This window comes from Oncorhynchus mykiss, chromosome 22 (genome assembly GCF_057628025.1).
Source record: "Oncorhynchus mykiss isolate SJ-2025 chromosome 22, ASM5762802v1, whole genome shotgun sequence".
Classification (NCBI taxonomy): domain Eukaryota; kingdom Metazoa; phylum Chordata; class Actinopteri; order Salmoniformes; family Salmonidae; genus Oncorhynchus; species Oncorhynchus mykiss.
In genome coordinates this window covers 24,201,429-24,216,228 of record NC_143043.1, presented here as the reverse complement: position 1 = coordinate 24,216,228, position 14,800 = coordinate 24,201,429, and the positions used below count along the sequence as shown (strand labels likewise).

General features: G+C 44.1%; 2 protein-coding genes across 6 annotated transcripts; one reads left to right on the top strand and one right to left on the bottom strand.

Annotated features, from left to right (window-relative positions):
* Positions 1-32: 32 nt before the first annotated feature.
* On the top strand, positions 33-13,683 carry ftcdnl1 (formiminotransferase cyclodeaminase N-terminal like 1). Of its 4 annotated transcripts, none has more exons than XM_036958958.2 (6): positions 38-164; positions 8,500-8,618; positions 8,766-8,861; positions 9,166-9,321; positions 12,271-12,459; positions 12,734-13,683. In XM_036958958.2, exons 1-6 carry the CDS (start codon positions 109-111, stop codon positions 13,171-13,173), a joined length of 1,056 nt encoding a protein of 351 aa, XP_036814853.1. In that variant the 5' UTR covers positions 38-108; the 3' UTR covers positions 13,174-13,683. The 4 variants fall into 4 exon arrangements, with proteins under 4 accessions (XP_090071869.1, XP_036814853.1, XP_021434949.2 ...); XM_021579274.3 differs by lacking the exon at positions 38-164 and adding an exon at positions 7,328-7,464; XM_090215743.1 differs by lacking the exons at positions 12,271-12,459; positions 12,734-13,683 and adding an exon at positions 11,604-11,875 and having other exon boundaries at positions 33-164.
* Positions 1,772-7,332, bottom strand: c22h2orf69 (chromosome 22 C2orf69 homolog). Of its 2 annotated transcripts, XM_021579273.3 has the most exons (4): positions 6,760-7,315; positions 6,331-6,629; positions 5,220-5,449; positions 1,772-3,549 (listed from the first exon to the last, which is right to left on the bottom strand). In XM_021579273.3, exons 2-4 carry the CDS (start codon positions 6,622-6,624, stop codon positions 3,072-3,074), a joined length of 1,002 nt encoding a protein of 333 aa, XP_021434948.2. In that variant the 5' UTR covers positions 6,625-6,629; positions 6,760-7,315; the 3' UTR covers positions 1,772-3,071. The 2 variants fall into 2 exon arrangements, with proteins under 2 accessions (XP_021434948.2, XP_021434947.2); XM_021579272.3 differs by having other exon boundaries at positions 6,331-7,332.
* Positions 13,684-14,800: the final 1,117 nt, after the last annotated feature.

Genomic DNA, 14,800 nt, shown 5'->3' with positions numbered 1-14,800 from the left:
ATTTTGTCTTATCTCAATGGGTTCCCTCTCAGGTGCGAAGACCACAAGAAACATTTGTGGACAACATCTGCAAAGAATGGTCTTTAAACAGAGAAACTACCGGCGGCCATGAACAACAGAACTAAGGCATGCCATCATCTGGGGCATTGTGCTGCCAAAAGCAAGTAAGCAATTATCTCCATTGTTCTGCCATCTACTGATGAGGAAACATTGCCTCCTAGTGCTGATGGCCATGTGTCACATGTTTTTTTTTTTATATAGAAAAAAAGCTAAATCATCTTAAAGTAATATCAAAACAAATAAGGAGTTGATTGCAGTTGATTTGGCAATGACATTGACACACATTCCCCTATCACTCCCATTGACTTTCAGGATGAGGAACCATCTAACATCAAGTTGTAAAATCCTGAACTTCCCCTCTAAGCTCCACTTAAAACTTATCCATTTTCACTTATCCATTGTGGATGCACAAGTTGTAAGGACTTAGCTAGTACAGGTGTTTAATGACCGTATGTTACTTTATAATCGATGTTGTAATTGATAAGTTATGTGGACACCTTCAAATTAGTGGATTCGGTTATTTCAGCCACACGTTGCTGACAGGTGTGTAACATCGACAAACATTGGCAGTATAATGGCCTTACTGAAGAGCTCAATGACGTTCAACGTGACATAGGATGCCACCTTTTTAACAAGTTAGTTTGTCAAATGTCTGCCCTGCTAGAGCTGCCCTGGTCAACGAAGTGCTGGTATTGTGAAGTGGAAACATCTAGAAGCAACAGCGGCTCAGCCACGAAGTGGTAGGCCACACATGCTCACAGAACGGGACCGCCGAGTGCTGAAGTGTGTAAAAGTATGTCCTAGTATGCAACACTCACTCTTGAGATCCAACTGCCACTAGAAGCAACGTCAGCACAATAACTGTTTGTAGGTAGCCTCCGGAAATGTGTTTCCATGGCCGAGCAGCCGAACACAAGCCTAAAATCACCATGTGCAATGCCAAGCTTCGGCTGGAGTGGTGTAAAGCTCAATGCTCTTGATTTGACTCTGGAGCAGTGGAAACGCATTCTTTGGCGGGATGAATCACGCTTAACCATCTGGCAATACAATGGACAAATCTGGGTTTCGCGGATGCCAGGAGAACGCTATCTGCCGCAATGCATAGAGCCAGCTGTAATGTTTGGTGGAGGAGGAATAATGGTCTGGGGTTGTTTTTCATGGTTCAGACTAGGCCCCTTAGTTCCAGTGAAGGGAAATCTTAATGCAATGACATTCTAGACAATTTTGTGGCAACAGTTTGAGGAAGGCCCTTTACTGTTTCAGCATGACAATTCCCCCCCCCCCCCATGCACAAAGATGTCCATGCAGAAGTGGTTTGTCGAGATCGGTGTGGAAGAACTTGACTGGCCTGAATTGGAATGCCGACTGCGAGCCCAACATCAGTGCCCGCCCTCACTAATGCTCATGGCTGAATGGAAGCAAGTCCCGGCAGCACTGTTCCAACATCTAGTGGAAAGCCTTCCCAGAAGAGTGGAGGCTGCTATGGCAGCAAAGGGGGACCAACTCCATATTAATGCCCATGATTTTGGAATGAGATGTTCGACTAGCAGGTGTCAACATACTTTTGGTCATGTAGTGTACCTTAAAATGCATTTTGCATCATGATTGCATGCATGCAGCTAGGTATAATCAACCATTTACAAATATAAAAAGTGTTTATGACTGAAATAACCACTATACACACACACACACACACATTCCAACAGTATTGTATCTTTTAAGAGTTGTTCATTTATTTCTAAATGGGCAAATCATACAACAGCAGCTATGGAATAGCATGTCTTGAACAAAAACAGCATTTGAAAAATGGAATGGCTATGAAGTAGAAAAGTACATTCATTGCATTTCAGTAGCCATTGAAACAATCACCAGAAATCCAGCATGGTAGGTAATGCAAAAGCAGCTCTATAAGCTTACCAAGAGATATCACTCTAGTCTATTAGAATACAGTATGAATGCTGAACATCAGCCTGCAAGATTAATTTAAGCTAACCTCCAACTCAAAGTCCATCACTGAACATAAATCAATTTACAAGACGGGACATTCTGACCCAAGCAACATCAGGAAATGTAGTTGTTCCACACAAACACCACCAAGTGTTCCTTGGTGAAACAGAGGCCCACTCCAAGTCACCACAGTATGTCACTTGACATCAAGACAAAGTTCAATGGAAGGAGCTGCTGCACTTGAGGAATAGTCAACTGTTGCCCCCGAAATTATGCAAGAAAATAAACTTTACTCAACCACATTGGACATTGGATCAAAGCTACTTTTTAGATTACAATCAATGTGTTGTATTTCACAAAAAGGCAAAGATTACAATCAAGGTTAGATAATCTGACAATTGACAGGTCTGGCCCTTGATCTTAAGACATGCTCCGGAATTTTGGCGACTAGTAAGTACAGCATTTTTTAAACCTTTCGCTATGGGCTGGATGTTAAAGTGTAGTTCATACATGCATAATCTATGAGCAGAATTACTGTACTACCTAAATTAAACATGAAATCCCTAGTTAGAAAGTGACTTTACTGGAGGTTGTGCGGTGCCATTTCCCCAATTTTTTTCATTAAAGGTTTGATTTTGTGCTACATACTCTTTAAAAGGTGCATTCTGTCAAATGATCACATGCAAATAGCCCTTATTCGGTACAATATGCAAACTTTGTCTATGGTAAAGGCCAATCTAGTAGAAGTAAGGAAATACATTCCTAGGAGAAATGACTGAGGGGTGTCTAGATAAGGGCAATGCGTTCCAATTGGGATCTGCATGCTTGGATTTTAAAGTAAATTATATTTGAGCCCTTAGATCATGAAATATGAGGTCTAGGGAGATAGGGATAGTGATAGATTGACTTCTGCATGAAAGGAAGAACCAAGAGGGATGAATGAGACCCAACTAGCTTTGGCCCCTTGCATTAAACCAGAAATTTGCAAATTGAATCAAGCTTTGACAGTATTTTTATTTTTTTTACTTTGCATGCCAATAGACAATCAGGAATGAACAAACGCCTCAGAAATCCTGGATGATCCGGAAGTGGTTCTCGATGGATGCGGGCTCATCCTCAAAGTGCATCTTCTGGCTGAGTCGGGCCCCTAGATCCTCAAGTTTCTTGACAAAGCACCCATGCTCTCGGCCCACCCAGGCTCGCATGGGGTCACGCACCTCGTACGGTGTCACGTGGGCGTGGACCGCAACCCCGCTGGCCGCCAGTTCCCCCAGCAGCCGCTTGTCAGTCACCCAGGTCTCGCTGCCTCCCGGGTGGCCACCGTCCAGCCAGTACATGTCTGAAAGGCGCTCCACAAATGGCCCCAGCTCCGGGTCAGCCCGTGCCCTCGCCAGCTCGTACACCATCTGGTTGAGCACCACACAGCCTTTGCTGAAGCCCACCACGGCCAAGGAGAAACCCGGGGCGACTGTGTCGCCACCCCTTTGAAGCGGGAGGGGGTTGGGCAAGCCAGCGCGCTCCATGCCGTTGCTCAGCAGTGCCCTACAAATCAGTTATAATTGAGTCATTTGGCAGATTATCTAAAGCAATTTACAGTAAGTTGATACAACTGCATCAAAAATAAGTGCATTCAGATCCCTTGACTTTTTCCCACTTTTTTTTAACATTAGACTTAAAATCCATTTTAGATTTTTTTTAAACAATCCTCAATCTACACACAATACCCCATAATGGCAAAGTAAAAACAGGTTTAGAAATGTTTGTTAATTTATTTAAAAAAAAAACACATTTACATAAGTATTCAGACTCAGTACTTTGTTGAAGCACCTTTGGCAGCAATTACAGCCTCAAGTCTTCTTGGGTAATTATGCTAGAAGCATGGCACACCTGTATTTGGAGAGTTTCTCCCATTCTTCTCTGTAGATCCTCAAGCACTGTCTGGTTGGTTGGGGAGCGTCACTGCACAGCTATTTTCAGGTCTCTCCAGAGATGTTCGATCAGGTTCTCGTCCAGGTTCTGGCTGGACCACTCAAGGACATTCGACTTGTGCCGAAGCCACTCCTGCGTTGCCTTGGCTGTGTGCTTAGGGTTGTTGTCCTGTTAGAAGGTGAACCTTCGCTCCAGTTTGAGGTCCTAAGTGCTCTGGAGCAGGTTTTCATCAAGGATCTCTGTACTTTATTCCATTCATCTTTCCCTCGATCCTGACTAGTCTCCCAGTCCCTGTTGCTGAAAAACATCCCCCAAAAACATCCCCACAGTATGCTGCTGCCACCAATCACCGTAGGGATTGTGCCAGGTTTCCTCCAGATGTGACGCTTGGCATTCAGGCCAAAGAGTTGAATCTAGGTTTCATCAGACCAGAGAATCTTGTTTCTCATGGTCTTAGAGTCTTTATGTGCCTTTTGGCAAACTCCAAGCGGGCTGTCACGTGCCTTTTTACTGAGGAGTGCCTTTTTACTGAGGAGTGGCTTCCGTCTGGTGGAGTGCTGCAGAGATGGTTGTCCTTCTGGAAGGTTCTCCCATCCTCACAGTGGATCATCGGGTTCTTGGTCACCTTCCTGATCAAGGCCCTTCTCCCCCGATTGCTCAGTTTGGTCGGGTGGCCAGCTCTAGGAAGAGTCTTGGTGGTTCAACATTTCTTCCATTTAAGAATGGAGGCCACTGTGTTATTGGGAACCTTCAATGCTGCAGTAATTTTTTGCTATCTTTCCCCAGACATGTGCCTCGACACAATCCAGTCTCGGAGCCCTACGGACAATTCCTTTTGACGTCATGGCTTGGTTTTTGCTTTGATGTCAACTTGGGGTCCTTATAGACAGGTGTGTGCCTCTCCAAATCATGTCCAATCAATTGAATTTAGCACAGGTGGACTCCAATCAAGTTGATGAAACATCTCAAGGATGATCAATAGAAACAGGATGCACCTGGGGCCAATTTTGAGTCTCATAGTAAAGGGTCTGAATACTTAGGTAAATAAGGTATTTTAAAAAATCATACAAGTTCGCAAAAATGTCTAAACCTGTTTCCGCTTTGTCATTATGGGGTACAGTGTGTAGATTGAGGAAAAATAAATCAATTTTAGAATAAGGCTGCAATGTAACAAAATGTGGAAAAAGTCAAGGGGTCTGAACATTTAACAAATGCACTCTAGGTAGGTAGTGAGTGTTAGTGACAAACACAGTGCTAGAATAAAACATTATGAGATGGGATACCTCAGGTGGCGAAATGCTCCGTAGTCAGGTGAGTGCTCGGGCGCTCCAAACAGGTTGCTCTCCACAAAGTTGTGATAGCAGCTGAACTTGTGCAGGTACATGCGGGAGGCTCGAATCACCCACACGTGGCGGTCAGGGAAGCGGCGACCCAGGGTGAGGGCAACGTTCTCCAGGCTCCAGGATAGCCACTGCGCCCCCTCTGGCTGGAGCGACATCTCCTGCTGGAAATTCTAGGGATGAGAGATGGACAGAGGAACAGTGGTGTACGAGATAGACGGGAGGAGTGAGTTGGGTGGAGGCAGAGAGAAGTGGGGAAAAGGAGAGGGGGTCAGTGAAAATAGACAGATGGGGGTGAGGGTGGGGGAGATGGACAGAAGGGAAGGGGTCGAAGAGGGAGAAAGAAAGATGGGATGACAAAGCAGCTTAAGAAGGGTTCATGTTTTTGTGCATCATGGCAACGAAATAACAACAGCATCAATTGGGAGATAAGACCCCCTGCAGTTCGCCTAACAATGACCATGAACTAATTCTGAGAAAAAAAGGCTACCCCTTCCGTCAAGTCTCAAGTCTAACCTCATGTCTTTGGTCCTTGGGTGAAAGACCAAACTTACTAAACTAGTTTTTAAACTATCCTCCTCCCAATTGAGTTTAACACATCAGGTGAAAGAGTGGTCCCTAATGTGATCATGGTGTGGGGTTGCATACAATGAACACATTCATTAACAATTGGTGAGCATCCCACTCGCAACAACCCGAGAATACTAACATTCCCTCGGAAATACTAAGACACCCTTGGAATCATAACATTTTAGTAGGCTAGCCTGTTGGAACTCTTGGAATGGATGTTATTATTTGTGGGCAGGAGTATGTGAATTCGACACTCCACTTGAAATGTAAACAACCATAGCTCTAACCAATTTGGCTAACAGAAACGGCTAAAGGCCGTTGCTGGCTATGCAACGGCCTTTCACCTTCATGCTTGGCATCAATTGGCATACGTGTATAATGTTACCAACCTGCATAATGTCATGACAAATGGCTGAGATGTTCATTTGATGGCGAAATAAGTGATATTAAAATGTACCTGCCTGACAAAACCCACACCTCTCACCTGTATGTCTCCAGGGAAAAACACAACATGTGCACTGCGATCTTCGGCGTCTGAACCGCACTGTCCCTGTGAATCCGAAGTAACGTTACTGAGTAGAAGCAAGTCGTTGACTCGGTCCGGTTGGCATCCCGGAATGTCGACCAGTCTCCGCAGTCGCGGCGGGCTCCCAGGGCGTGTTTCCTGGACTCCAGGCAGACAATGCTCTGGAGGCTCGAATGGCGATGAACCTACTGCAGCGCTCATTGCTTTGGCTGCACAATGAAAGCCCGTTGCAACTCCACGAGCGGTTATCATGGGGGCTAAAACCGGATTAATGTAGTTTAGACGCAAATGCATGGCCAGTTAATGTACAGCATCCGAGGCAGACATACAACAATGAACGTGCAAAACGATGCAACATCGACAACATAGTCATAAACAACTTTCTACCTTATGTCGTTGTAGTTCCTCCTCAACATCGTTGTTTATCCTAGACGTTGATAATTTTGTCAACCTGGGTGACGCTAAAGCGAGTACTGTTGTTGTCTTTGCATTTTGGTCCTCCACGTGTCGCTGTTTGCCAAGGACGTCAGCACGGGAACCAGCCCTCATCCGGTTCCTGTAAGCAAAATACGAATTGCGCATGATCACAGCAAAAGACCGTACAATATAAAGATGGGCAGAAACTGCTTCTCCAATAGAAAACCCCGATCACGCTTGTTGTAGGCGAAGTCATGGTGTCTTTTGCTTGCTAAACTCATGCGCTGAAAAACGTAATCGGTTCTAACGGTCGTCTCGCGCCAAACTGCGCATGTGCAGACCGTGAAATCAAAGGCAGACCTTCAAAAAGTTGTTTTGGATGAAAACGTGTCAGTTGGTCACTTTTATGAGGTTGGCGGCCCGACTCAAGGTTGTGCTTTTAGATTTTGAGAAAATTGACAACTAAGGAAGAATTTGTCACTTCTCTAAATGACCCTGGCCTGTTTTGCATGCCTTCCCGGAAGTCTCGCGATGTTGTCTCTCGATTTATAAACTCAATGGTTGAAGTTTGAATTTACTACTGAGTTACTAAACCCAGAGGTGCAACATCGCGAGAGGCTTCCGGGAACGCTTGAGAAGCAGACCAGGCCGGGGGTTGAGAAGTCAATTACAGAAGTGACTAATTATTCCTTAGTTGTTAATTTTCACAAAATTTAGATTCGAGCCAATGTTTTAAGTACTTTAACATCTTATTTCGCTAACCTCGTGAAAGTAACAAACTGCCACGTTTTCATTTATATAAAAAATAACTTTTGTATCGAAGTTGTGCCTTTGATTTGACAGCCTGCACCAGCGCAATATGGCGCGACAGTTAGCCCAGATGATGTGTTTCTACGCATGCTTTTAGTTTAGCCGACGTTACCATTACAGTGTTTACAAGTGTGATCAGGTTTTTCTATGGTTTCCACATCTCTCGTGCGGGCCTGATAAATAGCCATAATGTAATACTTGCGTTCTAATAACCTAGTGACGACCGATTTCTATTGGAGAGGCAGTTTCTGAATCACAGATTATGCAACGTGTATACATTTTTCGCTTTACAGTAGACACTTGATTGACTGTGTTGGCATTTTTCGTGGTTATTAGAACGCAAGTATTACATTATGGCTTCATATCAGGCCCGCATGAGAGATGTTTAGCATGTCATGTTTTATATGTTAATGAATGCATTTATGAACTGCGCTTGCTTTCTCGTCTTGTGTAACTGTATTGGCCATGTTTGGATTTGTATAATTTTAGTTGATGACAACATTCAAAATTACAAGTGGGATATTCCTTTGACACAGATGCATTTGTAATTTTTCTATAAAAAAATGTACTCCATGTTTATGTTTGATATGTTGTTTATGTTATGATGGCGAGATATCACATTCTTTTCGATCAACCAAGCTGCAGTTTGCCACATAATGTTGTAGACATATTGACATTTTTGGGATGAAAATGTTTCCATTCTCCATGAAGTTTGTATTTAAATGGAGTAAAACAGATAATCCCAAAATGAGAACTTTTCAAGCATCAGAATATAGTAGAGAGACCCAAGGAAATACAGTACAGTTGTCAAATAACTGGTGTTTAGCTACAATTTGTATCTGGTGAAATAGACCACTGCAAAATCAGCCTACCTAAAGTTCAGTGACATGGGTCCTTCAGGGGGATGGCTCATAGTGCCATAGGCCAGCGTCTGGTCGCCTGCCTGCTCAATGTCTCAGAAGCCCGCAGGAAGGAATTGGTGGAAACAGTGGCCAGGGCAGCTGTATTTGACAGTAATGGTGAGTTACCTGTGTAAAAATGTTTAATTGTTCACTGCATATACAGTAGTAACATAGTGATAGGAGTGAAAAATAGTTATGATTTAACAAAATATGATGGTTTCTTCGTGGATTTATGCATCTTTCCGATTGTATGCATCTTTTCAGGCGGACGGCGAGAAGGGACAACAGTGCTCAACATCTTTAATGATCACGACTACAACCGGTCTGTCATCACCATCGTGGCCAGTATTGACTGCATTAGTGAGTATCTGTCCTTTTTATTGGGGAAAAACAACAACTACACTAAGGGACATTTCCTACAGGCTTTGTTCAGGATGACAATGTTACAATAAATATGACAAGTACTTAGCAAAGGTCTTCATTATCCTCCGACAATCTTTTACTCTTATGAGGGGCAGTGGTATAGTAACCCCTGAACACTGCTGCCTAAACATTTTTCAAGCAGACCAGGAATTAAGCACCCTAATTTAACCAATAACTGAACCGTGATTTCACTTGTGTCATTCCAATAATAGAAGGCGTTGTCAATGTGTTTCTGTTGCAGAGGAGGCAGTGCTGTCTGCGTGTGAGCAGGCCTGTCGAATGATTGACATGAGTGCCTATGCAGGCGGCCACCCAACGATGGGCGCTGTGGACCTGGTGCCCCTCTACCCTCTGGGAGAGGAGGTGGGACTGGGGGACTGTGCCAAGGAAGCTAGAGGTGTGTGTGTGTGTGGCCTGCATGTATGTGTCTACACTTTAAAGCTTTGACCCCCTTTTTCTCTCTTCTCAGTTCATCATGTTGTATGCTGTATACGTGTGAATTGTGAGGCGACTCATGCAGTGGTGTATGTACAGTGTCTTCAGAAAGTATTCATACCCCTTGACCTATTCCACATTTTGTTGTTACAGCCTGAATTCAAAATGGATTACTCTTTTTTTCTCACCCATTTACACACAATACCCGATTCACTAATTTGTTTGTAAACAGTTAACAATCTAATTGGCTACCACATGTTCTTGTCAAACTTTCAACAGAGTAGCTAGCAAGCAACAAGATATGCCAAATAACTCAGATTTGACCATTCAAACACAAATCACATTGCCAGGAATCAGATTTGTGTCTGACCTCAAACCACTTACGACAGTGGTTTGAAATGTGTCTCGAAATATCCGATTAATTTGCATTTTTGGCTGTTCAGCTTTCAGGAAAAGGAACCGATTCAAATCGGATATGCACACATTTCACTTCAAACTGCCAATGTGAACAAGGCTTATGAGTTTTCCACATCTGGATTGTGTAACATTTGCCCATTATTCTTTTCAAAATTCTTGCTACCATTTTCAGGTCTTGCCATAGATTTTCAAGTTAATTTATTTTTAATTGTTTTTTAGTTTGTTTTTTTATCCATTTTTTTATCCCATTTTCATGGTATCCAATTGGTACAGTATAAGTCGGAACTTTATACACGCCTTAGCCAAATACATTTAAACTAAGTTTTTCACAATTCCTGACATTTAATCCTAGTAAAAATTCCCTGTCTTAGGTCAGTTAGGATCACCACTTTATTTTAAGAATGTGAAATGTCAGAATAATAGTAGAGAGAATTATTCTTTTCAGCTTTTATTTCTTTCATCCCATTCCCAGTGGGTCAGAAGTTTTACGTAAACTCAATTAGTATTTTGTAGCATTGCCTTTCAATTCTTTAACTTGGGTCAAACATTTCGGGTAGCCTTCCACAAGCTTCCCACAATAAGTTGGGAGAATTTTGTCCCATTCCTTGTCACAGAGCTGGTGTAACTGAGTCAGGTTTGTAGGCCTCCTTGCTCGCACACGCTGTTTCAGTTCTGCCCACAAATTTTCTATAGGATTGAGGTCAGGGCTTTGTGATGGCCACTCCAATACCTTGACTTTGTTGTCCTTAAGCCATTTTGTCACAACTTTGGAAATATGCTTGGGGTCATTGTCCATTTGGAAGACCCATTTGCGACCAAGCTTTAACTTCCTGACTGATGTCTTGAGATGTTGCTTCAATATATACACATAATTTTCCTCCCTCATGATACCATCTATTTTGTGAAATGCCCCAGTCCCTCCTGCAGCAAAGCACCCACACAACATGATGCTGCCACCCCTGTGCTTCAAGGTTGAGATGGTGTTCTTCAGCTTGCAAGCATCCCCTTTTTCCTCCGAACATAACGATGGTCATTTTGGCCAAACAGTTCTATTTTTGTTGCATCAGCCAGAGGACATTTCTCCAAAAAGTACGATCTTTGTCCCCATGTGCAGTTGCAAACCGATATAGGACTCGTTTCACTGTGGATATAGATACTTTTGTACCTGTTTCCTCCAGCATCTTCACAAGGTCCTTTGCTGTTGTTGTGGGATTGATTTGCACTTTTCGCACCAAAGTACGTTATTCTCTAGGAGACTGAACACGTCTCCTTCCTGAGCGGTATGATGGCTGCGTGGTCCCATGGTGTTTATACTTGCGTACTATTGTTTGTACAGATGAACGTGGTACCTTCAGGCATTTGGAAATTGCTCCCAAGGATGAACCAGACTTGTGGAGGTCCACAATTTTTTTTCTGAGGTCTTGGCTGATTTCTTTTGACTTTGCCATGATGTCAAGCAAAGAGGCCCTGAGTTTGTAGGTAGGCCTTGAAATACATCCACAGGTACTGTCATGTATTGTCATATTATGTCTTGTTCCTGTTCTTTCTCTTCACTCCGTCTCCCTCTGCTGGTCGTATTAGGTTACCTTCTCTTCCTCTCCTTCCCCCAGCTGTTCCTCATCTTCTCTAACTACCTCGTTCACCCTTTTCCCACCTGTTCCTTTTTTCCCTCTGATTAGGTCTCTATTCTCTCTCTGTTCCTGCTTCTGTCTTTGTCAGATTCTCGTTTGAGTTTCTCATGCCAGAACCAAACTATCGTCTTGTTTGCTTCACCCTTGTCCCGTCCTGTCGGAATCTGCCTGTTCATCTGATGCTACGTGTGATCAGGTACCTCTGTCCTCTACGACCCGCGCCTACCCAGAGAGACCAGCAGTCTGTCGCCGCTAACCCAGCTATTCTCCTCTGCTGCCAAGAAGGGGACTCTAACCCAGCTATTCTCCTCTGCTGCTAAGAAGGGGGACTCTTCTGTAAATATCAGAAGGACTTTATGATTCATTTGTCGCCCTCTCTGCGGGTTGTCTATTTTGCCATTATATACATCTGAAGAGGATCTATGTCTTCCCTGTGTTTTGACATTAAAGGACTCTGTTTTTGTTAAACCGCTTTTGGGTCCTCACTCACGTGCATAACAGGTACACCTCCAATTGGGTCAAATGTTGTCAATTAGCCTATCAGAAGCTTCTAAAGCTATGACACCATTTTCTAGAATTCCCCAAGCTGTTTAAAGGCACAGTCAACTAGTGTATGTAAACTTCTGATCAACTGAAATTGTGATATAGTGAATTACAAGTAAAATAATCTGTTTGTAAACAATTTTTTGGAAAAATGACTTGTGTCGTCATGCACAAAGTAGATGTCCTAACCGACTTGCCAAAACTATAGTTAACAAGAAATTTGTGAAGTGGTTGAAAAATGAGTTTTAATGACTCCAACCTATGTATGTAAACTTCCGACTTCAACTGTATGTGTTAACCCATCCTCTCACCCTGTCCAGCGGTGGCTGCTGGGCTGACTGAACGGGTCAGTGGCACCAGTGCTTTCTTCTTTGGTTGGGCAGACTCACCCCAGCACCGAGGCCTGGCGCAGAGACGCAAGGAGATGGGCTGGTTCAGGAAGAATCCAGACACAGGAGCCAGCCGACCAGACGTGGGGCCCCTGCCACAGAAACGATATGGCCTCACAGGTTAGCACTCGCTTAGGGCTTGGCGGTTGGTGGATGTCCTGTTTACGCAAATACTGAGAGGTGATTTTTAAAACATAGGGTTAGGCTAGATTTGCATGTTTCATTCTGAGGACAGGCCCTCAGTGCCCCCACATTACACTCTCATGAAGTATAGCACAGAGAGAGCGTACCCAGTAGCCACTAATTGGGCACATTTGAAAATAACCGTATCTCTGCACCGTCTTGTGTCTTTTTGTCTGATCTTCTGACCTGTGACCCCACCTTTGCCATGCAGGTGTCGGAGCTAGTCCCTACGTCATGAACTGCAACGTCACCATCGACACCCAGGACCTGGCTCTAGGGCGCAGCATCGCCATGTCGATTAGGGATTCTACTCCTGGGGGAATACCGGGGGTGCAAGTGCTGGCCCTGCCACACGAGGGTGCCGTGGAGATAGCCTGCAATGTGGAGAGCATGAAGGGGAACCCTCCTAGCCAGGTTGGGGAGAGGGGCGAGCCGTGGCCCACCTTCAGTATTGGTGGGCAGCCATACTGCCACGCCCCAGAATCTCTTATCACAGCCAGGGTGGCAGAGCTGGCAGGACGGCAGGGGGTGGCCACTAAGGGCACAGCACTGGTGGGGTTCACGCCCTATGAGTGCAGAGGCCTGGCAGAGAAAGCTTTGTCATTGGGCATCGCTGAGTTCTGGAAAGAACTGCGCAGGTTACACATGTAACCTTCCAAACTTTACTACAAAACCTCAACATGTTGTATTATTCAGGTTGATTGAACGAAGAATGTAAAAGGACATGCAAGCTGTTATCGGCAAGGTTTAAAGCATATGAATTGCAGAAATGCACGACTATTACACAACAGTTTTGAATCTGTGGGCTCTGGATTTGATGTAGCACATTTGAACAAGGATATTGTACAGAGAATCTCATTTAGTGTGGTGATCATGGTTGAAAACTTCAATGCCATAGACCTTAACTGTGATCATCTTAATATAAGTACTCATCAAGACACAAAGGGACAAATTACCAATTTGGAGTTGAGGTAATACTTTTTTGTAAATCATTTAACGATGTCAGTGGGATACCTACACAATTAATTTTGTTAAGCATGCATATCCCAAGTCAGAGTAACACTGAAAGTGCTGCAAAATGTTGCAATTTATTGTTCTATTAACAGGTTAATCCTTCTTTATTTGACTTTAAAGAATAAACATGACTTTATTATAACTTTACTATTTTCATATTATTGTTTATAATTATACCAAAAAATATATATTATCATGAAATATATTAAAGGTGCGTTCTGTAACATTCTCATGTTCAAAACTCTAAAACTACCATTAAGATTGGACTCAATGAGAGTAAAAAAAGCAACTGTGTATCCAGACCAAAGTGTGTACACACCTCGTGTTGTAAGACGTGGTCTAGCGTCAGACAGGAAAGTTCTGGCCACCTTCAGACAAACAAACGTGCACTCTGTTTGGCATGGTAGAGTTCTTCGCCGGGACGTGTCAAAACGCATAGACATTTGTTTGCTCTGTCTTCAGGACAATACAGTGCCACTGCCTCAATCCTTATCCCAGTCTGCTGTTCCCACATGCGTCAAGAGGGCCACCATTGTTCCTGTTCCCAAGAAAGCTACGGTAACTGAGCTAAACGACTACCGCCCCGTAGCACTCACTTCCGTCATCATCAAGTGCTTTGAGAGACTAGTCAAGGACCATATCACCTCCACCCTACCTGACACCCTAGACCCACTCCAATTTGCTTACCGCCCCAATAGGTCCACAGACGACGCAATCGCAACCACACTGCACACTGCCCTAACCCATCTGAAAAAGAGGAATACCTATGTGAGAATGCTGTTCATCGACTACAGCTCAGCATTTAACACCATAGTACCATCAAAACTCGTCATCAAGCTCGAGACCTTGGGTCTCGACCCCGCCCTGTGCAACTGGGTACTAGACTTCTTGACGGGCCGCCCCCAGGGTGGTGAGGGTAGGTAACAACATCTCCACCCCGCTGATCCTCAACACTGGGGCCCCATAAGGGTGCGTTCTGAGCCCTCTGCTGTACTCCCTGTTCACCCACGTCTGCGTGGCCATGCACGGCTCCAACTCAATCATCAAGTTTGCGGACGACACTACAGTGGTAGGTTTGATTACCAACAACGACGAGACTGCTTACAGGGAGGATGTGAGGGCCCTCGGAGTGTGGTGTCAGGAAAATAACCTCACACTCAACGTCAACAAAACAAAAAAGGAGATGATTGTGGACTTCAGGAAACAGCAGAGAGAGTACCCCCCCTATCCACATCGACGGGACAGTAGTGGAGAGGGTAGTAAG

Coding starts and splice junctions, on each gene's coding strand:
- ftcdnl1 (XM_036958958.2), top strand. CDS start 109: ATGAACAACAGAACTAAGGCATGCCATCATCTGGGGCATTGTGCTGCC. Junction 8,619..8,765: donor AGCTGTATTTGACAGTAATG/GTGAGTTACCTG, acceptor GCATCTTTTCAG/GCGGACGGCGAGAAGGGACA. Junction 12,460..12,733: donor GAAACGATATGGCCTCACAG/GTTAGCACTCGC, acceptor TTTGCCATGCAG/GTGTCGGAGCTAGTCCCTAC.
- c22h2orf69 (XM_021579272.3), bottom strand. CDS start 6,666: ATGCATTTGCGTCTAAACTACATTAATCCGGTTTTAGCCCCCATGATA. Junction 5,450..6,330: donor TTTTCCCTGGAGACATACAG/GTGAGAGGTGTG, acceptor TCTCATCCCTAG/AATTTCCAGCAGGAGATGTC. Junction 3,550..5,219: donor GGAGCATTTCGCCACCTGAG/GTATCCCATCTC, acceptor ACTGATTTGTAG/GGCACTGCTGAGCAACGGCA.